General features: G+C 45.7%; 1 protein-coding gene across 1 annotated transcript in view; it reads right to left on the bottom strand.

The window, feature by feature from the left end:
• Nucleotides 1–24,895, bottom strand: part of Slc22a23 (solute carrier family 22 member 23) — a 165,626-nt gene that overhangs the window by 33,369 nt on the left and 107,362 nt on the right. Inside the window, exon 4 of the mRNA XM_028763176.1 lies at nucleotides 10,551–10,719. Within this exon, the coding sequence (XP_028619009.1) occupies nucleotides 10,551–10,719 (169 nt within the window). The remainder of the gene's footprint in view (nucleotides 1–10,550; nucleotides 10,720–24,895) is intronic.

The following is a 24,895-nucleotide window of genomic DNA, read 5'->3' as shown; positions in this document are numbered from 1 at the left end:
TCTCTCTCTCTCTCTCTCTCTCTCTCTCTCTCTCTCTCTCTCTCTCTGTGTGTGTGTGTGTGTGTGCATGTGCGTGTGTGTGTATGTGTGAATGTACAAACATGTTCCATCACATTTAATTAGGGATGCTGCTTCTGTGAGCACAGGTTTGGGGGCAGTTAGGAGACTTCAGTCAGGACAACATAAGAGGCTACAGCACTGAGGACAATAACCCCCTCCCCACCAGCATACATATTTGCCTTTTGTTAGTATTACATGATGCTTCATTATTGTTTAGATAATAATGTAGGGATAAGAAGGATTTTTTTAATAATTTATTTTTACTTTATGTACGTTGGGATTTTGCCCACATGGATGTCTGTGTGAGAGTGTTGAGAGTGTCAGATCTTGGAGTTACAGACAGCCGTGAGCCGCCACATGGGTTCAGGGAATTGAACCCAGGTCTTCTGGAAGAGCAGTCAGTGCTTTTAGCCACTGAACTCTGAGATAAGGACTTTTTTTTTTTTTTTTTTTTTTTTTTTTTTTTTTGCTAAGAAGGATTTTAAAGCCTTTTCTCCCCTCTCCCCTTTTTTCTTTTCTTTTTTTTTTTTTCCTTTTTCTTTCGATGCAGAGTTTTGTTGTGTGACCCTGGCTGTCTTGAATACTCTGTGTAGACCTGGTTGGCCTTGAACTCACAGAGCTCCACCTGCCTCTGCCTCTTGCATGCTGGGATTGAAGGCATGAGCCACTCTGCCCCTGAATCGGTTGTGGACTGGCCACTGAAGCTTGTGGAAGGATTGTTGTGTACTTATTCACATTCCCAGGGACTGTAGCATCTGTGACTCATCTCTTCCCTTTTCCTGTGAGGGAGCCCCTTTCCCCTGTGAGTAATTATTAATACAGATGAGTTCCCTGTTTTGTCTGTGACTGAATCTCTTTGTATAATGTGATATTTTAAAATAAAATTGTTTTTGATGGAGGATCATGTTGTGCTCCTCACGCTTGGGAAAGAAAAGCAGACTCACACGTCTTTTAAACTCATTTTTAAGCAGCAGGCAGAACAATTCGTCCATTTTACACATTTTCATTATGCCCCGTTAGGATTCGTAGCCATACCCTTACAACTTGAAGAAGTGTTTTTGTCATTGGTAGAGGGATCATGACTCTTCCAAGATAAGAAACAAGTTCTGTGCCAAGTATATGCTACCTTTGGTGACCCACATACTTCCTGAGCCTAGGTGCATCACAGCATGGGATTCAGCTGACTTAGCAGCCAAAGCACCTCTGGCAAGCCATAGAGTATCTGTGTGCCTCAGTTTCTCTATCTGCTTGGAAAGTTATCACAGTGACAACCTCAGGGGTCCTTGGGAAGATCAATGTGACTCAGGGATGTGAGGGCTTAGTCTGGTTTCCAAAGAGCAGCCTTAACTGTGTAGTGATGCACACACCCTGCCTCGGCTGGTTAGGAGGACAGCTTGAGCTCAGGAGTCTGAGGCCAGCGTGGGCAATACAGCAAGACTCTATTTCAAAAACAAACAAACAACCTGTCCCACAAAAAGACATAAATTCAAGAAATTACAAAAATTAATATGATTTTTCTTAAAATGTTTTCAGTGACATTTACAAACTAAGACTATTTACTATCTTATATACAATGAAACTGTTAGCATTTTTTAACTGGACCTATCTAGTTTGAAGCCATTTATATGTTTTTATAGTATTTCTCTGGAAACATTTAAGCATGGGCACTTGTTCCTAGGGCTCTCTGCTCACCACCTCCCTTGGTGCTAGTTCCTTCTGCAGCTGCCGAGCACAGTAGGTGGCCTCCTCCTCCTTCCCACTGTCACAAGACTCCTGTCTCACCTGGGGAACCGGCCTAATCGCTTATTCTCTGATGTTAAGCTTGCCTTCCTGTTATTTCCCATCTGGCTTCCTCTCTCACAGCATCATCCCCTGTGCTTCTAATGCTTATGATGGTTGCAAAGCTCTCATCAGGGTGAAATTCCAGCTCGACAAGGTGTAGTTAATAATTCATCATCTTCACACATCTGGTACATATCTTTACACAGGGCACTCATGGTGGGTGAACCCAAGCTGAGGGATAGTTTCCAACAGGTACTGATGAAGAGTCTTGGCAGAGTATAAGAAAGCCACCCCTATAGAATCCGGGTAGGGGTATAGAAACCAGGCAGGAACAGAAACTTCTCTGAGAGCAAGACACTGTAGCTTGTCAGGTTAGCAAGGCAGGTAACCCAGTCCAGGCAATGAATGGGAGCACAGCCAGGACGGGAGTTTCCAGAATGAGTCACTTGTGTTTATGACTCTGCAGTGCAGGTAAGGTGGTTAGATCCCAGCCCAAGCTCTTGTCTCTTCCTGCAAGCACTTTTGGAAATACCGCTGATGCTGGATATCTGAGATGACCAAGGTGACGCCTGTGTCAGCAGTGGAAGTGAACTGGCTGTTGGCAGTCACTTACCCTTCAGGGACAACAGCTGTTTCTCAATATAGAACTTCAGATCTTGTTTTGTGAATGGGGTTGGACTCAGCCAACTGAGGGCACCTTAGTACATCCTTTATGCCCTGTACTAAAGGGCACCGGGTCCATAGGTCACATGCAAGAGGCCTCCTCTTTTTCTTGGCACAGGACTGCTCCCCTGACCTCAGGACTCACCTGCAGCCCTGGAACATTTTGTGTGTGTTTGTGGTGTATGAATGTATGTATACGTATGGGTATGTGTGTAGGCGCACATGCACTTAGAGGTCTAAGGTCGACTTCAGAGGTCCTTTGTGGTTGTGTTCCATTTATATATGCTCTTGCTTGAAGCCAGAGCTTGCTCATTCATTTAGTCTATCTAGCCAGCTTGGTTTGAGGAGTCTCTCTGTTCCTAACACTTCCCTCACCTTCCCATGCTGGGATTACAGGTAGGCCACCACACCAGCATTTACATGGGTGCTGGGGAGCCAAACTCTAGGTCCTTACACTTGGGTGGCACTGAATCCTCTCCCCAGGTTCCTGGGGAAGCTTTTTTGATTTTCTGGGTTTTTTTGTTTTTTTGTTTTTTTTTCCTCCCAGGCAAAACTGGATCACTCTGTTGAACACTGCTGCCTCCCCTAGGAGGAAGCTTGAAGTTGATCTTGGAGAAAGCATGTCCCTGAAATGTTAAGGCACACTGAAACCCACATACTCCAGAGTGCTTTGGGTTTTAAATATTAGGTGTGGCTTTCTTTCCTTGCCTCTCTGGTTTGTGAAAGCAGGGCTGTGTCTGCCTCGTTTATGATGACAGCCCTGATACCTAGGAAACACGGGTTGAAGAACAGAGGGCAGGCACATATCTTTCACGGGTTCTCATTGAGTTGGCATGCAGATGTTCACCAGCACAGGAGGGTACACAGCAGATGTGTGAGTGTCTGCATTGCCAAACCTGCCATGTCTTCTGGACCTGTCATTTTCACTGTGACTGAGATGACGGCATGCACCCAACCACAGGGATGGCATGCACCATCCCTGCTTCCTGTGGCTCTTCCAGAAAAACCCTAGCCTTTTCCATTTCCTCTCTGCCACTCCTCAGCAGTAAATCCCAACCAGGAAAACTCCTACTCCCTGCCCCTCCTACTACCTTCCTAGTCTTCCACACTTGTAGTCAGTCTCCTGAGACTTCCTCAAGTAACACAGACCTTGATAGAGCAATGAGAATACAGGGCAAGACTGAGCTATGCATGGGGGCTTTTTCTGAAGAGTTGTTACCAGCTACACTGCCAGCAGGCTGGGGCCAGCTGGGGGAAGACGCCTTGCAGCTCTTTCTTTCTCTCTCTTTTTAAAAAAGGTTTATTCATTTTATTTATGAGTACACTGTAGCTGTCTTTAGATGCACCAGAAGAGAGCATGAGATCCCATTACAGATGGTTGTGAGCCACCATGTGGTTGCTGGGAATTGAACTCAGGACCTCTGGAAGAGCAGTCAGTGCATTTAACCCCTGAGCCATCTCTCCAGACCACAGCTCTTTCTTAAGGTTTGTTTCACTCTTCTCTTCTCTTCCACCTATCTTCCTGCTGCACCTGGCAGAGTTCCTCTAATCTTCTGCCCTCTGGTTTTCTAGGTTTTGACTTTTATTTTGCTCATTCATTTGTGTATGGTGAGGCTGGAAGGGTTTACTTGGGAAAAGGATGGGTCAATATGACTTTCTTCTGGCTTAGTGCTAAACGGTGCTGCCCTTTGCTAAGGGCTAATGAATAGCTAAGCAAATGACTAAAGTTACTCCGCACCAAGAAGGGGTGCATGGAGGCTGTGGATGCCTTTGCTCACTGCACCCACTCACAGGTACAATCTCCTCTGTACCTGCTTCATGACAAAGTGCTTAAGAGCCTCGGTGCAGCACCCTGGGGTGCCCACCCACAAGCACCCTTGTTCTCTCTGCACTCCCATCCCCTGGCTTCTGCAGCATTTCCTTCACCTCCAGCCCACAGAGAAATGTCAGCTGGTTCTGCCTCACCCAAAGCTGACATGAGCTGTAAGCATGCTCAAGCAGCTCACTTTGGCTTTGGTTCTCAGATTCACTGGGGTGGGGGTGGGGTAGAAATATCTCCCAACCCCCGTGTCGTGTCACAGATCTTCCAATCACGAAAGGGCATCTGCACTCAGAAAAGTCTTTGCCAAATCCCTACCTAGTCACACTGCTGACACAGTCTTGTGCTGGTGGCCTTGTCCCGCTCTTGCATAGAAGGGCTGGCTGTATGTTAAGCATGCCTTTTAACCTGCCAGTGTCTGGATGTGTGGAAACCTTGCTCATCCTGGAACGCCCTGTCCAGCTCTGTCAAGGGTTAACTTATTCTTAATAATACTAAGAGGCTCAGCTTCATGTTTTATACACAAATTAACCAGTCTAGAGGCCGTACCTTAACAACCTGCTAGACCTAGATCAGACTCCAAGCAACTACCCACCTGCTATGACAATCCCAGGGCTGCTTAGCAGACAACTGAGGACACCTCCATGTCCCCACACTAGCTGATCCCGAACCTTCCTACTATGCCTCACCTAGTGTTTCCTGAAGAAACTACAATAAAGGGTCCTGCACACCTTGTCTATCTCCCCCGCCTCCCACCCCTCTGCTTTCTGGTACTTCCTATATGATCTCATGGGATGATGTGTGATCCCCCTCCTCTTCAGAACTGTGAGCAATAAACTATTTTTCTTATGAACACCTGCAGATCTCTTGCCTCCACCTTACTTAGATAACTGTAAACTTAAAATTTGAGAACACTGTCTTCCTCCACCGCCTTCAGCACTGGGACCTCGGCAGCAGTTGACCTCAGCCCATCAACCGCAGACTCCAATGGCAAAAGGGGACTTTGGGCTCCCTAATCCTGAGCCCCTCTTATTCAAAGACCCAGCCCCAGCCCTCACTTCCTCTCTTACCCTCATGAGCCACATTAGTTCCATTAACAAATCCCACTGGGGTCACTTCCAAGACAGCCCTCTAATGAGACCTTCAGGCGGACCTACTGTCCACTTAGTAGGCTTTGACTCCCGTCACACAACTCAGAGCACAGTGGCTGCCTCTACCCAACAGGGCAAAAGGACAGATCTGTTAAGAGTGTAGGTGTGCTCAGTAGTTTTATGTCAATTAGACACAAGCTAAAGTCATCTGAGATGAGGGAACCTCAGTTGGGAAAATATCTCCAAATGACTGGGCTGGAGGCAAGTCTGTTAGTAAGGAGCACTCCTCTGTGGCCTCTGCATCAGCTCCTGCCTCTATGTTCCTGCTCTGTTTGAGTTCCTGTCCTGACTTTCTTCAATGATGAACTGTGATATGCAAATGTAAGCCAAATATAAGTTCTTCCCCAACTTGCTTTGGTTGTGGTGTTTCATCACAGCAATAGAAACCCTAACTAAGAAAGACACTGTTACCGGGGTAGTAGAGTATTGCTATGACAGACCTCACAATGTTGTCGGGAGGACTGTAGAAACACTTTGGAGCTTTGGGCCAGAAAAGCCATTGAGTGTTTAAAGTTTGGTGAGCTGTTCTGTAGGAGCTTGGAAGGTAAGAACGTTGAGAACAGTGCAGATGATGGTGGCCTGGCTTGGGGCGTTTCAGAGGAAAGCAAAGATTCTACTGGGCAATTTGTATGAAGGATCTTTGATGTCTGGTCAGCCTGAGCTGAAGAATCAGCTGTGATGGACAAGAGACCAGAACCACTAAATCAAACCTTTGCCTTGCTGAGACAGTGGATGTTGGTCAGCAGGGGCTGAAGATTAAGAAGAGACCAGCATCACTGAGGTGAAGTCTTTTGGGAAGTATTTCCTCAGGGCTGGCACACAGAAGCTGTGTTCCAGAGAGGGCTGACGTTGTACCTTATGTTGGCAGCTGAACTTGGTAATTTAAGAGCTACCCAGATGGCACTGGTTTTAAAGACTGAAGGGATCATGAAAAGCAGCTGAGGATCGGAACTGTGAGAGGCTGGGATAGGCCATTGGGGAGGGTGAAGCCTCAGCAGCAGTTGAAGCCCCAGGATTGAAGGGGTTCAGGAGAAGTTGAGGCTTGCTAACATGAAGAGAGCCCAGGAGGGGTTATAGGTGAAAGTGCAGCCCAGTTGCAGCAGAAACCCCAGCATCTTGGACATGCCGGAACCAAGAATAGCAGCAGCCATGGAGTGGCTAGAAGACAAACTGTGTGCCACAAAGGGCAGAGCCAGAGTAGTGACCCAAGACCCTTGGAAGCACCCAGAAGATCGTGAGTGGATCCCAGACATGGGACATTGAGTTATTTACACAGTTGGAATTCAGTTTTGCTTTGGTTTGATTGTACTGTGCCTTGAGTCTTCCCTCTTGAAATAAGAAAGTATTAAACTTATTTTTGATTTTGAACTCTCACAATTGAGAGACTAGATTTCTTTCTATTAAGAGAATTAACTTTTAAAAGTGTTTGAATTTGTAAGATTGTGGGGCTTTTTAAGTTTGTAAAATGTTTTATATTGCAATATTTATATTAATGTGTGATCTTGGGGATGGACAAGAAAGGAAAGATTGTGGCTTTAGAGTGATGTTTGTGTGACAAAGGGGCAATTGTACCGGACAGTTTTATGTCAATTGATACAGCTAAAGTCATCTGAGAGGAAGGAGCCCCAGTTGAGAAAATGCCTGCATCAATAAGATAAGGTTGTAAGCAAGCCTGTAGGACATTTCCTTAATTAGTAATTGATGGGGAAGATCCAGCCCATTGTGGGTGGTACCATTCGGGGGCTGATAGTCCTGGTTTTATAAGAAAGCAGGCTGAGCAAGCCATGAAGAGCAAGCCAGTAAGCAGCACCCCTCCATGGCCCCTTCATCAGTTCCTGCCTCCAGGTTACTGCCCTGTTTTGAGTTCCTGCTTTTAATGATGAACCATTACATGGAACTGTGAGAGAAATAAACACTTTCCTCTCCAAGTTGGTCATTGTGTTTCATCACAGGAATAGTAATCATAAGACAAACCTCTTCTTAGCTTGTTTGGGAGGCTGTGATCTGTGGACTACTTTTCACCTGTGCCTGCCTTCTGTATTTCCAGAGAATAACAACTTGTTTGTGTGCAGGTGCCATATCTAGAATAATAGTACCAGCCTAGGGCAGGCACTCAAATAATAGCTAATTTTCCTTTTAGATTATTCTGTGTTCTGTGATTTCTGAGATGCAAACTCCCAAGTCTACAGTTTTTGGCCTCCATAACACCTTCCCCCAGGAATGTATGAATTTTGTTTGCGAACTCATCCTTGTCAAGAACTTTCTTCCATGTGAGCCTGTGTGCCTCCTTGGGAGGCTATGTTAACTTTAGAAGGCCCACATCTCAGCCTTGAGAAGTGGCTAAAATTTATGCATGCATGCACATGCACAAGCACAGAACAGACTTCAAAGCTTTGATTTTTTTTTTCCTGAGAGAATCTTTTTCTGTCTACAGTTCAGGGAGTCAGCTAGCTGTGGGTGGAGACCCTGTGGTGAGCAAAGATTTTCTAGTCTTTGATTCTTGGCTTTATTCAAGGAGCTTAGTTCTAATTGTATACCAAGCCTGTATTTAGTCCTTTCTCTGTTGCTAAAACAAAATGTCTGTGCCAGGGCAGCATACAAAGCCCATAGTTTGTAAGACTGAAAGTCCAAGACCAGGCTTGGTTAGAAATCTGGTGAGGACCTCAGGTAGCTGGAAGCACAAGGATAGAATGTGTGTGACAGAGATCATGTGATGAGAGAGATGCCAGAGAGATTTAGGGGTAGGTCACTTACTCCGTGACAACAGTGTCAGTCCCTTCTATGGGCATACCCCTAGTCACCAAACTACGAGACCCCAACCTCTGAAAGGTCCCACTGCCTACCAATACCACTACACTGAAAACCAAGCCTCTGACATAAGAATGGGTGTGGAAAAAAAATCCACATCCAAACCACAAGGTTACAGTTTGAATCTAAAGTGTCCCCACAGGCTCATGTTTTAAACACTCTATCCCCAATTGGTGGCACTATTTTAGAAGGTTCTGGAAATTTGGGAGGAGGTAGGCAGGCATTTCAGGGTGAGTCTTTGGAGGTTTATCTATGCTTACTTCCTGTCTACCTCCTTGACCAGAAGAGCCCCTCCATGCCTTTATCTTCATAGCACTATACCACGACTTTTGGCTTGAGGATCTGCATTGGGCAATTGGTTTGCTTAGCTTCTGGGCTTCTGAGTCTGCTCCTTAGAGAGCTAGCAGCCATCTAGCATGCTGCTGGGTACCCTGAGTGCAGGCAGGAAATACCTTCTCATTAAAGAAAATGTGTCACTCTCTGTACTTTGCCACCAACAGCTGGTTGTGCTGGCCGATGCTACCATTCACCTCTCTCTCCAGCAGTCACTGAAGCTTATCAAAGAATGGAGCCAACAGGAGGAGATGGCAGGACAGTGGTAATGAGAGAGGCGATGATAAAGGGCAGGCACCCACACAGTCTTCAAAGCCACTGACACTTGTGCAGCCTTTAAAGGCTAGTAGGAAAAGGAGGAATACATGTCTCCTGACAGTTATTGCTGGCTCTATACACAGGTTTCTATTAGGGGAAATACAACCATAGCAGTAGCCGTTAATACTGATGGGAACTTAAGACCTGACACATGCCAAGTATCTTAAATATTATCAATATAAATATAAAATGTAATTATGCTGATCATAACTATTAACATATGTGATGCTAGGTAACAGCCATCAATCAAGGTGTCTGTATTAATTCTCCCAACCGAATTATTTACTATTATGACTTGAGGACTGATGGACCTGAGGTCCAGAGGTTAAACGACCTGACAAATGTTACATGTCTGTTCAGTGGAAGGGCTCTAGGCTTTATCCAAGTCTCCCTCAAGATTGTTCGTCCCTGCATTCTTTTGGACTCATCATTTCAGTCTTAAAAAAAAAGCCCTGATGTAGAATGAGTGTGACCCACTTTTCATAGAGCTGACAAAGCAGGGAATTAGACAGGTTTGGGACAAGTTGCTGGGACTGGCCTAGCCAGAACTAAGCATGGGGCACGGTAGACAGACAGGCAGGCAGGCAGACAGGGGTCTTTCTAAATGTCCATGGTTACTGAGTAAAATGACTCACTTCAAAAGCACCGTGCTGAGCTGCACTGGAACGAGAAGGTTCCAACGGATCAGTCACAGAGGCAGCATGAGGTTTCCAAACCTGAAAACCATCTAGGGATCTGTGTTTGAGTACCTGTCCATGCGCTAGAATGGAGCTCTTCAATGTATTTGTTATTTCTGAGTCACTGACCAAGAACCTGACAGAAACAGCTCAAGGGAAGAAGGGTTTACTTTGGCCTATCAGAGGATTTCAGTCCATCCCAGTTGGAAGGCAAGGTCAATCAGCTCAACTCAAGGTGGTGCAGGGAGCATGGCAGATTCATTGTTTTGCGTTTGTTTGTTTGTTTGTTTGTTTGTAAAGGATCTGATAAGTATCTTCAGCTGCATGGGCTATGCCATTGCTGACACAGTAAGTATAGGCAATGCATTTGTGAATACATGAGAATGGCTGTCTTCCAATAAATCTTTATTTGCAAACCCAGAGGACGAGCCAGATGTGAGCAATGGACTGAAACGTGTTCACTCCTCACCTAGAGAAGATAGGGAACTTTTTATAATCACTCCTTCAGCACCTCCCTCCGCATGTCCCATCCTAACACAAGACCTTCCCACCAACTCGCACGTTCATTTATAGGTATTCATTTCAAGGTAAGAAGCAGGTTAGTGTGATATCATGGATAGCCATTGAGGTTGGGGTTCGGCACAACCTCAATCCACATTATGAACAATGTAAACAGTTGACACACACACACACACACACACACACACACACACACACACACACACATTCATAGACAGACAGAGAGAGAGACAGAGACAGAAAGAGACAGACAGAGAAAGACAAAGACAGACGGAGAATGTATGTATCTGTGAGTGAATGTATTGAGAAAGACTTATTTGAGGTGAGATCTTGTCAGGAAAAACATGTTAACACAGTGGAGGTCAGGGCCTGCAGGCCTATAGCCAGGCACGTGTGATGTACATCACGAAGAATACTCACGACCAGTAGAGCAGCATGAGCAGGAAGGGACAGATGATGAGGGCCTGCAACACCTGCCAGTCTCGGCACAGCGCGGCCAGCCCCGGCATGAGGAACTGGCCTGCCATGGCCACGAAGCTCGCCACCATGGTAATTATGAACCGTTTTCCTGGAGGGCATAGCTCTATTCCTAGAAAACAGAAATAATAAAGCAGATTGAGTGCTACTTGCTTGCTTGATGCCTGAGGAGCCCTGGGATGTCATTGGATACATGGGGGGAACTGAGGCCTGATGGGGAAGAGAGGAAGGTCATTGCTCAAGGTCACATAACAAGCTGGTGGGAAGGATAGTACATTTAGAAGTGCTTAGGTCAGGAGGTAAGATCTGCTGCTGCTGCCGCCGCTGCTGGAGATGGAATTTGTAGGTCTCACTATCCTCTTTCCTTTGCTCTTTGGCAGCATAGAGTTTGCTGTCCAGCAAGTCCCTTTGCTGCCATAGCATCGCCTTTCCTTCCAACCTCAGTTATACACTGGGGCCCTCTCAGCCTCTGCAAGGTCTCTCTACTCACTCCCTGCCCCACAGCCATCCTTTGCTCCTTGTCCTACACCAGTACTCAGCCAAGACTCTAAGTTCATCTCCACTGTAAAAATAAAACAGACTGACCACATGGCACGGAAGCAAAGCCACTGCCCCTGTCCCATACTGAATCCTGCTGACCAAGACCCACTAATGGTCCTTCCTGTTTACAAGAATCTGTTCTCTGATTTTGACCTTTTATAAATAAGGTAAGTTCCAAAACTTTTGAACTGTCTGTAGTACTCATGGGGAAATCAATATGGACCCTAATACATGAATCCCTATAATAATGGTCCTCTATACTAGAAAAACATAGCTGAGTTCTACACACACACACACACACACACACACACACCCCTATAGATCACACAAACTTATTTGCTGTTCTTTCTCTACATTGAATAAATTTATATGATAAATTTATAAAAAAATATAAATTTTTTTTGCAAGGTGGTGGGAGAAGGGGACATTTAAAAGAATTAAAAGAGAACAAGAAGAAAGACCCCTTAGGAAAAAAATACTCTTCCTGCTTTCATGTCCAGAAAGTGTTCCAAAGCTTGGCCCTGTGGCTTGGTTACACAGCCTATCTGCTGGCTATCCAGAGACCATGGCAGGGGAGGAGGTCAGATGCAGTCAGCAGCGGACAGATGAAATGGAGAGTGGATAAATCACACTTGGCAGTAAGGATATCATCAGTCCTAAGGAACGCAGGGCATCGTGCCAGCAGCACCTACAACAGCTCGTTGCAGAAGAAATATAATCCTATCAGCAATTTCTGCTCTTTCCCAGCCACAAATAGTCATTATCATAGCTGCTGGTGAACGGAGGAGGAACCCGGTCTTACTGGATAGAGCTTATAAAGGACATTTTTGACATTTAACTAGGAAAAAAAGAAGATTGCAGGGCCCTCCTGGGCCATTTGCTGTGATGCTGTCCCTCTCTCTGCCACATCACAGGCTTGCTTGAGCGATATTTCTTAGCACGGCAGGGTATGACATTTCTGCTCTCCGAAATAATAAGGAAAAGTCTTTCTGAATAGGACTAACAGTTGCGATTTCTCCTTTCTCTCATTAAGCCTAAGTAGACTTGTTATGGAAACCAGGAATCCACATCTACCAGAGCAGGGTTGGTATTGATGGCCCACTACAGAGGCCTGCTACGCAAGGGAAAGGAGACTTAGCACAGCTGTGACCCTTTAAAAAAGCCAGAGGGATGATGCTGGAGGAGCCTGATGCCTGTGCTAGTGAGTGTGCTAGAACAACAGACTGTGCACTGCTCGTTGCTTTTCTCTTCACTACTGTACTTTAATTTAGTCAACTACAGTAGTGCCCCATTATCTGTGATTTTATTTCCCACGCTTCAGTTTCTTACAGTCAACCACCATCTGAAGCTATTAAATGAACATTCCATAAACGAACAACCTATAAGTTTTTAAAAAAATAGTTATGGAAGTGGTTCTCGACCTTCCTAATACTATGACCCTTTAATACAGTTCCTCATGTTGTGGTGACACCCCCCCTCACTATAAAATTATTTTCATTGCTACTTCATAACTATAGTTTTGCTACTGTTATAAATCATAGTTATCTATGTTTTCTGATGGTCTTCGGTGACCCCTGTGAAAGGGTCAATCCACCTCTAAAGGAGTCACGACTCATAGTTTGAGAACCGACTTATAATTATTGTGCGTGGGTGTGCATGCACAGTGTGGTGTGGGTGTCAGGCCACACTCTACTTGCAGATGTCAGGACAACTCTGTGGAGTCTGGCCTCTCTCTCCCTCCACCCTTACATGGGTGTCTAGGGCTAGGCTGCTAGGCTTGTACAGTAAGTAGTCTCACCCACTGAGCAAACTCTACAGTCAGTTCATTTAACGTATACATAGTTCTGAGAAGCAGGAGAGAACCACTGGGGTGAGTCAGCTCTCTGCATAACACACCCATGCTGTCTAAGTCACATGCTAGCTAGTCACTCAGTGATGTCCAGTTTTCAGATTGATTGCCATGCTATCACAGACCACAGGTGTGTGTGTATGTGTGTTGTGTATCACTTCTCTGCACAACATATCCATAGTATATAAGTTACCTGTTTGCTAGTCATTAAGTGACACTTCAGCTTTCAGGTTGACCTCAATGCCACCGCACTCTATGGAGGTGAATCACCTCTGTCTGACATATCCAAGCTGTATCCTGACTGCTTAACATTCACTGGCATCTCAGTTGTCAGGGTAACTCACATGCACTCCACTCCATGAGAGTGATTCACTCCTCCCCCGACATGTCCACTCTGCCAAACCCTTGCAGTGGTCACTCAGTGACATTTCACATGTCCGAAGGATGCTGTGGTACCACACGGCTCATGCTCAGATGATCCTTATTTTAAACATCATAATGGCCAAAAGCCTCAAGAACAGTGATGCTGGAAACTCAGATATGCATACTAGTTGCAATGAAGGGCTTCTTTCAAGAGGACAGGTGAAAACCACAGAGGAGAAAAAGACACACGGAGGCCTCTAAGGTCGATAGGAAGAAAGTAGCACGGCATTGCCAGGGTTTGGTTCTCACCTAGCTTTCAGGAATCTGCCTGTAATCACACATAAGCGAGGACTTGGCCCTATCATTCCATTCTTTCAGCACGGCTCTCCAGGGGATGCCTAGTCCCACACACCAACCTACAGTTCTGAGCAGTCACTCAGGAACAACGAGGAAACTTCCCATATCAGGATCAACATTTGAAGATGGGTGAGGACAGTAGTCCCCGATGGACACTAGTCCCCTGGCTGCAAATGAGCTGCTATAGAGACTGTATCTATTAGTGTGACTCTTAGTGTGACAACTGTTAAATACTCATGTCTTTTCTTCTGGAGGTCCTCTCCTGTAAGTGGCTGTATGTTTCACTTCTTGTGTCCCAGTTGGGGCCGACAGACTTGCAGTGTCTGTACCACAAGTGAATAAGCCAAGCCTTTCATGCCTACACTTGAACAAGATCCTCTCTCTATTGCCTCTCATTGTGAGCATGTGGGCCTCTTTCATGGTGTGGAAGATGGAGCAGCCTACTATCTTCTGACCTTTCCTCCCTGCTTGTGGTCGGAATACTAGTGCAGACTTGATCTGACTTCAGGCAGATGCAGTGTGCCAGCGGGCATCTGCTATTCTAGTTGTTTTGCCGGGGAGATGGGAAGACACAACGGCCTTCAGAAGGGCACAGGTGTGATCATTTGCTGATAACTACCTTTTTGTGCCGTAACTCACCAGAAACTCTTTCCAAACTGCCCGCAACTGTGTTAGGAGGGTAACTATTAAACAATGTGAAGAAAACAGAAAGCAATTATCAAAGAGCCACATGCACTTTAGGCTTGCCATCCATCGAGGGTTCCTTCTGGAGGTGAGGAATCAGGCTTGTTGGAAGAGCACAGAAAATATCTGTCAGCAGTAGCTATACACATCATTACTGCAAATGACAGTCCAGCCCTCACCAGTCACTCTGATCTCATGGTCCACAGTGAGACAGGTTTGGTTTTATTTACTGTTCACCTGATCCAGTGATTCTTATTTTTTTCAGAGTAGGATTGAAGTTTGTTCTAGAAGACAAGAGGAGGGGTTAGAGAGATGGCTCAGCGGTTAAGAACATTGGCTGCTCTCCCAGAGGCTCTGAGTTCAATTCCTAGCAACCACATGTTGACTCACAACCATCTGTAATGGGATTGATGCCATCTTCTGGTGTGTCTGAAGACAGCTACAGTGTACTAATATAAATTAAATAAATCATTGTTAAAAAAGGAAAAAAAAAAGACAAGAGGAGAGGACTAGTGCTTCTTTGTGTTCCTCTATAACTTTTATTTCATGGAAGGTCAGAAGCGAGGGGTTGGGGGTGTAGCTCAGTGGTTCAGCACTTGCCTAGACTAGGGCCCAAGATTCCCAGCATTGCATGAAGCAAAACAAAACACAAAACAACAAGGAATACAAATAGGTAAATCTAAGAAGACCACCTCAAAAACCCTATTATTAAAATTACCTTTCTTCGCAAGCTGCAATGGAGGTAGTTACAAGCAACCCTTAGAACCTGGCAGTGACGGTGAATCCTCATTGTAAACCTGAGTTTGAACACTTCCAGAGATATTTAATTGAGGAGGGAAGACACACCTTGAATATAGCCAACACCACTTCATGAGCTGGGGTTCCAGAGTGAGGAGAAAGAAGGATGGAGCCATTTGAGCCCCAGCGTTCACGTGATCAACAGCCTCACACTAGGCCCCCACAGTGGGAGTCACTCTTGTCAGCACCGTTCCTCCCAACTGTGAGCCCCAGGAGCCCTTCCTTAGGCAGCTTCTGTCAGAGCTTTGAGAAAAGTAACCAATACACTAGCAACGCTTTGCTGATAGGCAGAGAAATGGCTGAATGGTCTGAGAGTTTGGTCAATAAATAATGGGGGCTGTGGCCAGGACAGTTTGAGTCTTGGCTATGGGGACAGCTCTGTAGGAATTATGGCCTTGTTCAGAGGCTGCAACTCAAGAAAAATCTGCTTTTATACAAACTGGCACAAATTTCCTGGAAGAAAAGTAAGTTGTGTTGCCAGAGCTGTCACTTCTGGGGATGATGGGGGAGGGGGAGAGTAAAAGGGGAGGAAGAGGGAAAGCATCCAAGGCAGGTTGCTATGAGATGGAGGTACAGCTGCTACAGGGGCATATGGAACCTCCAGGAAGCCTGCCTTGGAAGTGGTCCAAGCTCACTTTGGGAATAAGAAGGTTGAGGAGGAGGAAAGGGGTTCTGTCCTATCTACCTCCGCCCCACCAGGAAGTTGAGGGCCAGCCTGAAAGGGAAACAAAGAGCTCCTGAGGCCCCACCCACTTGGAAATCCCTGCTTCTTGCACAGTACTGTGGCAAGGTTGTATATACAGGTGGATCATATTCCAAACACTGCCCCTTAAAGGGATGGTGTCAAAGTAGAGCTAGCAGGAACCAACCATACTGACTGCACAGAGTCTGAGGGTGAGTGCAGCCATCAGTAGGATCCAGCTCCACCGTGATGAGACATTTTCATGGCTGCTACATACTGTGGTCTAATAAGAGCTGCTGGCTCACTGCAGAGAAAGTCTTGTTAAGGTGCTAAAAGGACACTGTACATCAGGAGCCAGGACTAAAGAAAGCTCCCACCGGAGATGCCTCTAGCCTGTCCATGAACTAAGTGTAGACTCTAAAGTGTATCTCCCCCTTTACTTACCCTTGGCCACTTACATTGTCCTGGTTAGTTGTTCAGGCCTACTGCTATGCTGATTTTAATGCTGATCCATGGTTTAGAAATTCCTTGCTTAGATAATGTACCTTTCCTTTCTTTCTTTTTTTCCGATCATGCAAATAGAACCCAGGAATTTATACATGTCAAACAAGCACTATACAGCTGAGCAACCCTCTCAGCTCATAGTTTAAAATGATGCCCTATGTTTCATGTTTATGAAAGACACCTCTATGGTAGATAGCAGTACCCCCCCCCCAAAAAAAAAAAAACAAAAACAAAAAAACAAAAAACGACATCTGGAACCACTGCTGTGAAGTACCATTCCCTATTAGCTTCTGGCTCAGGACCTTTCTGTGTTAAACCATTAAAGCTGTACTATCTCGGTAGCCCCAGCAGGAACCCAGAGCTCCTGCTGGTATGGGCTGACAAAACATTCACCTGACTTCAGAACCTTGTCAGAGATAAGAGTTGGCAAGGGGTTAACATTCTCCTCACACATCCTAGGAAGTCCTGCAGACAGACATACTCAGTTAACTTCCCCCTGGAGTCAGCAATCATGTCAGTTAGTTGAAAACAAGCAAATAACAAACAGCACATAACCTTTGATACTGATTGTTGAAAAGCCAGTCCCACCCCTTATAGCATGTGCGGAGTAGAACACAGCCTTTATTCTTTACTAAATACTTATTTTGGAGGTACTGGGTGTGGAAGCTGGCCCTCACATGGCACACACTGGGCAAGTGCTGTACTGCTGAGTTGAGCCACACTCCCAGCCTTGACTTTGTTTTGAAAATGCTGTGTATGCTGACAGAAGGTAGGGAGAAATGTACATGCCCTTGGGATAAAGTGTTCTGAAATTCTCTAAGTTTACAGGGTTCTTCTGGATTTGACTTGGCTGGTAATAAAGGAATATATTAACTGGCTGACACTATTTAAGCCAAAGAACTACAAATTCTTAGAATCTGTCCTTGGAACAAAGTGTGCTTTGTAGGGACTGGCTGAAGTAAAGAAGACTATTGCTGGTGTGGGGGGGGGGGGGGGGGGGGGGGGGAGGTTGGGTGTTTAAATACAGTCTCTGCCCCTTCCGTTCTAGGAAAGTTACCTTTGTGCTTCTGTTTCCTTGAGTAAATTGCAAATGATAATCACACCGCGTATGGTAGCTGTACCACATGTGGGGCAGTCTGAACTGTGTCTGCACAGAGATCTGGCTTTGTGCTGTTGCAATACATGCCCAAAGTGAGCAATCTAAAGCAAGGAGGAAAAGGCTACCTGGGAAGACAGTCTTCTGGGTTAGTCTTTGTCTCCAGGGTATAAGGGTAGAGTTGGGATGAGGCTCAGGAGCTGCCCCTCCTCCCTGTCACACAGGTCCCTTCCTAAGGCATGTCATTTGGACATGCAGCCCTCACTTAGGTGTGTCTTTTCTTACAATTGCCTTTTCTCACACAGGAATCCAGGATGAGCAGTTTTGAATGGTGGTGTGTATGGAATACAGAGAGAGAGAGAGAGACTGACTGCTCCTGGTGAGTTAAGCCATGACACAGGAAAATTTTTACATGAAACGCAGCTCTTGCAGTTCTTATAGCCCATAACCCTGCCAGGCCCAAGACAACTTGGTTCAGAGGCTAGTTTGTGTAGTTCTGTTCTAATAATACAGGTTAAGGCTTTTCAATTAAAGGACTCATCTCTCTCATGCTCCTCTGACGTCAGATAGATTAGCAGTCCACTTCAGCCCAGGGAAATAAAACAGGAAGTAAAGGGAGACCCTGCTCTCTCAGGCACTACTTCCTGGATCCTAGCTCCTGGTACACGCTTAGGGCCACTGAACCCATCTGGTGGCCCACTAGATACTCCTAGGACAAGTTTCTCAACTTCCCTAATTCTGTGACCCTTTCATATAGTTCTTCATGTTGTGGTGATCCCCAACCATAAAATTATTTTGTTGCTACCTTATAACTATAATTTTGCTACTGTAATGAATCATAATGTAAATATCTGATATATAACCCCTATGGGGGTCAAGACCCACAGGTTGAGAACCACTGTCTTAGAAGATCGTTTCATCATGTTTGTAACCCTCCCCGACCCCTTCCTCAGCAAGGGGGGAAACTGCAGCTGCTGCCTCTGACCCCTCCGTGTCCCACTGCTCTTTCCTTCCTGTCCGACTCTCTCCAGGCTGTGCCTGGAAGTATAGGCAACATTTAATGATTACTGCCATGGGCAAGGACATAGGTCCTGAGACCTTGGAAACCAGACCTTCAGCCATGTGATTGTGGGATCCTTATTATAGCAAGAGAGCCTGAAATTACTGGGCAAAGAGACCCAAATAGCATCCCAAGGTAGAAAGCTGTTATTATCATGATAACTCCAAGCCTTCCCTTCCAGTGGAGGGCTTCACCATTCCTCTTGGCTAAGACCTACCAACTGACTGGTATGACCAAAAGGATTAGAAAAGAATGGTTTTCTCCCCTCAGAGAAAGGAAGAGAAAGCTGGGGATCTTTTAAGTATTTTCTACAAATCACATTCTACTGTCTGCCAGATACAGATGTAGACAGTTGAGTGCCAAGATGCAGAGACAATGGCTTACTGATACGGTATCTACCATATCACCAGTGTTCTGAGCATGGTAGGCCAGGGGTGTCGACAAGCATTTTTAAAATACATAAACTCATTTAAAACACATAGTTCCATGATGGAGATATGAATTCTAGTGCTCATTTTACACAGCAGAACTCTAAGGCTTGGCGTGACTGAGAGTCTTCCCTTAACTCTCACAAGGAAGAAACAAGATAAGAACTGAGGCAAGTGTCCTTATACTGCCTGTGCCTTTGCTGAGGGCAAGCTGTCTACATGTGGGCCAGAATCTAAGTTTTGAGGAGGTGACCTTCCCTGACTGCTCACTGATGCTTTTGAGAGCCTAGGACTGGGCTGGGCACAGTAAACACACAGCAGTTTATTTTTCTCTGTTTTTGCTTTTGATTGATTTTGTTTTTTAAAAAGATGTATTTATTTACTTTATTGCTTTATCTGAGTACACTATTCACACACATTAGAAGCGGGAATCGGATCCCATTATTCAATTCCTAACTGCTGAGCCATCTCTCCAGCCCAAAGAATTATTTTTTAACTTTTTAAAAAAAATATTTATTTTATGCGCTCTGTCTGCATGCTAGAAGAGGGCATCAGATCACATCATAGATGGTTGTGAGCCACCATGTGGTTGCTGGGAATTGAACTTAGGATCTCTAGAAGAACAGCCAGTGCTCTTAACTGCTGAGCCATCTCCCCAGCCCCACTTTGGTTTTCGTTGTTGTTATTATTGCTTGTTTGCTTGTTTTAACCTGTGTTTTTTTCTGAGATTGCTAAAAGTTTTGCTTTGCTTTTGAAAAAATTTACTATTTATTTTTATTTTATGTGTATGAATGTCTCCCCTGCATTTATATGTGTACTATATATGTGCCTGGTATCTGAGGGATCCAGAAGAGGGTTCCAGATCCCCTGGAACTGAGGTTACAGACGGATGATCATAAGCTGCCTTGCTGGGAACTGAACCCAGGTTCTCTGTAAGAGCAGCCAGTGCTCTTAACTGCTGAGCTTTATAATTCAGGGTGGCCTCAACCTTATGATTCTAAAGCAACTCAGGGAATAAAGTATTTAATTTACCTTGCAGGATGTAGTTCATCCTCAGGAAAGTCAAGGCAGGAACCAGGAGGTAAGAACTAAAGCAAAGACCATAGAGGAGCACGGTGCGCTGGCTTGTTCAGCTAGCTGCTTCAGACAGCCCCACTTGCCTAGGGATGCCCAGCTCTAGGTACAGCGGCCTGAGGTCCCCTACATCAACCAGCATCATCAAAATGCCCCATAGGCCAGTCTGTTGGAGGCAGTTCTTAAACTGAGGTTCTTTAATTTGTGTCAAATTGACAATAAACCTAACCAGGACAGCCTCCCAAGTGCTGGGATTACAGGCATATGCTACGGCACTCTGCTCTCTCCTGGGATTTCTGCAAGAATTGATCTTGGGTGAGCTTTGTCACTGACTCCATGGAAGCTGTCTTGGCACATGGAAGTAATCAAAATCCACACCATGCACCCATGTGCTGATAATAACTAAAGGCAATATCAACCGTGAAGGCATGGTGAGCCATTAAAGTTAAACTTCCTTTCTGGAGGGGAAATGGTTTCCATGGCCTTCTGTCTGTCTTCTAAGACTAATGTTACAACAGCTCAAAGGAAGAACAAGAATTCAAATGCTCACAGTGTTTTGGCTTTGCAGTATCTTCTTTATAAACAATGGGTGAGGTTTGGCAGCACTTGCTTAAGAATGCGACACTTTTTAGACACCTAATATTTAATAAAAGCAGAGAATGTAAAGGAGGGAAATGACTTTAAATATCAGAACAATCTCTGTCTGCTGTGGGTTTTTAAGCTAGATAAAGGACTCCAGAGGGGTCTGGGTGGCTGCAGGGTCCGGACACTGTGTGGAGGCTGCCATTTAGTTTCCTCAGTAAATTCTTCACCGCCAGCTCCTCTGGCACTAGCTTTGCTGTGGGTCAAAGTCACACTCAATAAGAGCCCATGGATGAATGAATGCATCCCAGCGAGGGAAGTCTCACAGGACTTTGAGCTAGAAATCTTAGAGAAATGCTAGCCAATGAAATAACACCCAGTCCCTTCCAGCTGTGCCCATATCAACACACTTAGCTCCCCAGCTGCCAGAAGGTACAGGGGATTCCCCAGCTTGTATTTCTTATCACCAGCGTCCTTTTAATGTTGTTGTTGTTGTTGTTGTTGTTGTTATTTTAAACTACATTTACTCATTTATTCTGTGTGCATGCATGTGTTTGTATACATGCATACACATATGTACATTGCAAGCACACATGTACATGTACTTCCTGGGCATGTGTGACATGGCATGTGTGGAGAGGCCAGAGGACAACTGTGGGAGTTGGTTTTTCCTTCTATGACCTGCACTGAGCTCAGGTCATCAGGCAAGTGTCTTAACCGATTTTTTAACACTACAGTCATTATTTGGTGAGGTTGTCAGGTACTTTTCCTCTCCTTCCCACTCTTGTATTAGGGATGGAACCCACAGTCTAGGTGTATGCTAGCCTAGTATTCTACCAGAGTTTTACCCCTAATGCTCCATCTTATGTAGCATCTGCTTTTAAAATTACCTTTCTTGGGTCTAGAGAGATTGCTCAGAGGCTAAGATGGCTTGCTACTCTTACAGGAGACCAGAGCTCCAGCATCAGGAGGTTTACTGTTCCTCCCCAGATCCCTGCATTTACATTCATATGCCAACACACACACACACACACACACACACACACACACTTTAAAAATAAAAATAAATCTGTAAAATAATTTTCTTGGGTTTGTTGCTCTTATAAAGGACCCAGGTTCAATTCTAAGCAACCACAGGCCACATGGTGGCTTAGAACTACCCAGCTCCAGAGGCTCTGGAGCCCTCTCCTAATTTAAGAGATTTTCTATCTACTGTCTCCTTCCCTCTAGAGCTGCCCCCACCTGTGCCCATTTTTCTCATGGAATAGTCTAGATGAAGAAGCCCAGTGGCTTCGATCTGACCTAATCACTTCCCCGTGGGACTGCTAACCTGCTCTCCTGTGCCTCAGTTTAGTCTCTAAACTGGAAGGCTGACTAGTTCAAGAATTCCGGAAGGAGATTCTACAAATGTTGTGTCTGCACTTCAAGCTGCAGAGGGGAGATTATGACTCAGCTTGAAGACAAGGCTGCTGTGTGGATTTACAGGCTGCTCCTCAGTTTCCTGTCTTAGCTACATCCATCAGCATTCTCTGCCAGCTTTAGCATCCTCTGCTGACCAGGCTCAGGATCAACATTCTCACTCAGAATGCAAAGATGATACGATTTTTCCTTCCATCTTTCCTTGTCCTTTGCTCTTAATGTTAGTTATTTTGTAAGGAAAAATTTGATTTTCCAGTGAGGCTCACTCTTTTACCCTGAAAATGCAGTCACTTTGGCAGCAGTAGCACAGTCTCTCTGTAGGATGCTGTCGTGGTTACATGCCATCTAGCCCACCAACCCAAGGGGTCCCATGTCACTCAGAGAAGAAGCAAAGTGTTTCAGGATGACTCTAGCCTCAGTGTGCTCCTGACGCCTTCCCTGTCTTTAACCTCCCCACCTGCCATCTCCATCACTCACTTTAGGTACACTGGCTTCCCTAAGGTTCACATGCCCAGCAGGCTCCTGCCCAAGTGCATTGTACTGTGAGCAATAGCCAAATCCCCCTCAGTTGGTGATTCCTGCCTCTTACCTCCCCCTGTTCCTGTAGTAGGGGAAGAGTTCTTTGGCACTGAGGTCTGCATGGCCACATACCAGCTGCAGCCTCACCTGGGACAGCGTTGGCCATGTAGGTTCCATGACCCTGTTCAGATCTTTTCAATCAGAGAGTGGGGCTGGGCCCAGTAAACTGGGGTGACAGACTTTGTAGTGACTCTGGTGCATTTCCTATTTAAGAATGACTGTGGCATGTCCTGCAAAAAGCTACCGAACCCTCCTCATAACTGGGAAGAGCAGGGGCTAGTCTACCAGCTCGGTTTAGAGATGACAAAACCACACAGTTGGGAGGTCAACAGCATGAACTTGGAATCTCCATCTCTGATAAGTTCCCAGGGACTGCTCTAGGAGCAGGGCTCTGGGGACTGTAGGGCCTGCAGTGTTGCTGGACTGTCACACAGGCCAGCACTGAGGTCCCTGGTTAATGTTCCCTTTGCAGCACTGGCATATTAATACTAACAGTAGCACAGGGGGGTGCAAGGCTTGCAATATCAGGTAGCCTACTGCCCTTGGCATCATCAGAGGTTGGCTTTGCTTCTGTGTGTGGCTTTTCTCTGTTACAAGAAAAAAAAATCTACCATAATACAACTTTCAATGCTAAAGAGCAAAGCAGGCAGAGGTACAAAATGCCCTGGAGGTGCAAAGAAATTGAAAAATTCTATTTCAGACGAGAGAAATCTCAGAGAACATGGAACAGGGCTGCTGAAGTTGGGTCCTAGTCAGATAAGGCTTGTGTGGAACTAACTGGTGGGTGTGAGAAGGGAACCCATAACAAATGACCCAGCTCTTGCCTTGCTTAAAGATCTTGAAAGTCAATTAGCAAATAAAACACAGCTGAGGTCACACGAAACATGACGAGGGTCAGGGGCTGACTCATGCTGCCAGTCTGCAACCACTGACCCCCATCCAACCATCTCATTTTATTAAAGGGGAAAATAAGGTCAGGGAGTCCGTTGGTGGTAAAGGCAAGGCACGGTTCCAAGCCTCGGGCTCTCTGACCTCACCACGCTGCCTTTGGAGAATATCAGTAATGAAGATTGCTTGGGTTTAGTTTTAAATTGAGATTACAATAAGAACAGAAATCAGATCTGATAGGACACATGGCAGTTAAAATTAGCGTCCCCCCTCCCGACACATAGAAAGCCCTCCTGTGCTGCATTCAACTTAGAAACATGCATGGCCCATGCTCCTGTGCAGGCAATCAGATACCACTACACCCCAGTCCTCAGCCAAGTCCTGCCTCAGGAATTGAGCTATTCAGCCATTTCTGCAGTGAATTTCTGTTGTCCACATGTCTGTGTGTTTGTCATGGAACAAAGGCAGAATGTTTTTGGGTCCTAAGTAGGGGACTCTACAGGTCATGCTGTGGTCACCACGCGTGAGGTGCTGTGCGCCAAGTGTGGGCTCAGTAAATAGATGCTGAGTAACGTTACTGACCTTCAAGTAACAGAATTCTCCACTAGTCAAATCCCCTGGTGTTTAAGCCAAATTCTCCCTCAGCTGGACTCAAGTTTATTCCAGTGTGATTCTACACACAGCTGTGTGGCCTCAGGGCCGCTACTTCACCTCCTAATGCCTTAGCCTGATTGAGGGGAGAATGGAGTGTCTCTTTTGGAAGTTAAGGTTTTTCTCCCTTGAGGCTCAAGCTGTCTGTGGTTCTAAGATGAGTTACATATGAGCTGGTATGGTCTGGGCTGCTCTGTGGGATCCTAGAAGCTGTAGCAAACCCACGCAGACATTTGTACCTTACCCACCAACCTGCCTATCTGGGAGTCAGAACTGGCTGCTGTTGACTTGAGGCTGGAGGAGGGAGACTGTCTCCACTTCTCCACAGCCACGCCCAACTGATGGCCTGCTGTAGCTGCTTTTGCAGGGAAGAACCAGCTTACAGTTGCTTCGGAGGAAGTCTCCCCTTTCAAAGACCTTTCTGCTCTAGTTCACCTAACATAGTGCTGGTGGGTACTGCCCCTAGTGCTCTCACAGGTGGAAATACCGGAAGTCCAAATCCCTAGTGTGCTGCTTTCTAAGTCTCTACAAAGCCACCTGTTTATTGCCTGTCTATTTTCTCACCTGCTGTTCTCAATGTTCTGGACAAGCAAGGCGTTTAAGCTTCACGTTCCCCTCCTTCTATTCCCCACTCGCTGTCTTGGTCCACTTAAACCTATTCCTCTTTCTACCACTGACTAGTTTGGCTACCTTTCCTCCATTTCTCCCCAAGCTCCCTTTGTCTGCACCACAGA

Source organism: Grammomys surdaster, unplaced genomic scaffold (genome assembly GCF_004785775.1).
Source record: "Grammomys surdaster isolate TR1022 unplaced genomic scaffold, NIH_TR_1.0 137, whole genome shotgun sequence".
Taxonomy (NCBI): domain Eukaryota; kingdom Metazoa; phylum Chordata; class Mammalia; order Rodentia; family Muridae; genus Grammomys; species Grammomys surdaster.
This window is presented reverse-complemented; position numbering and strand designations above follow the sequence as displayed.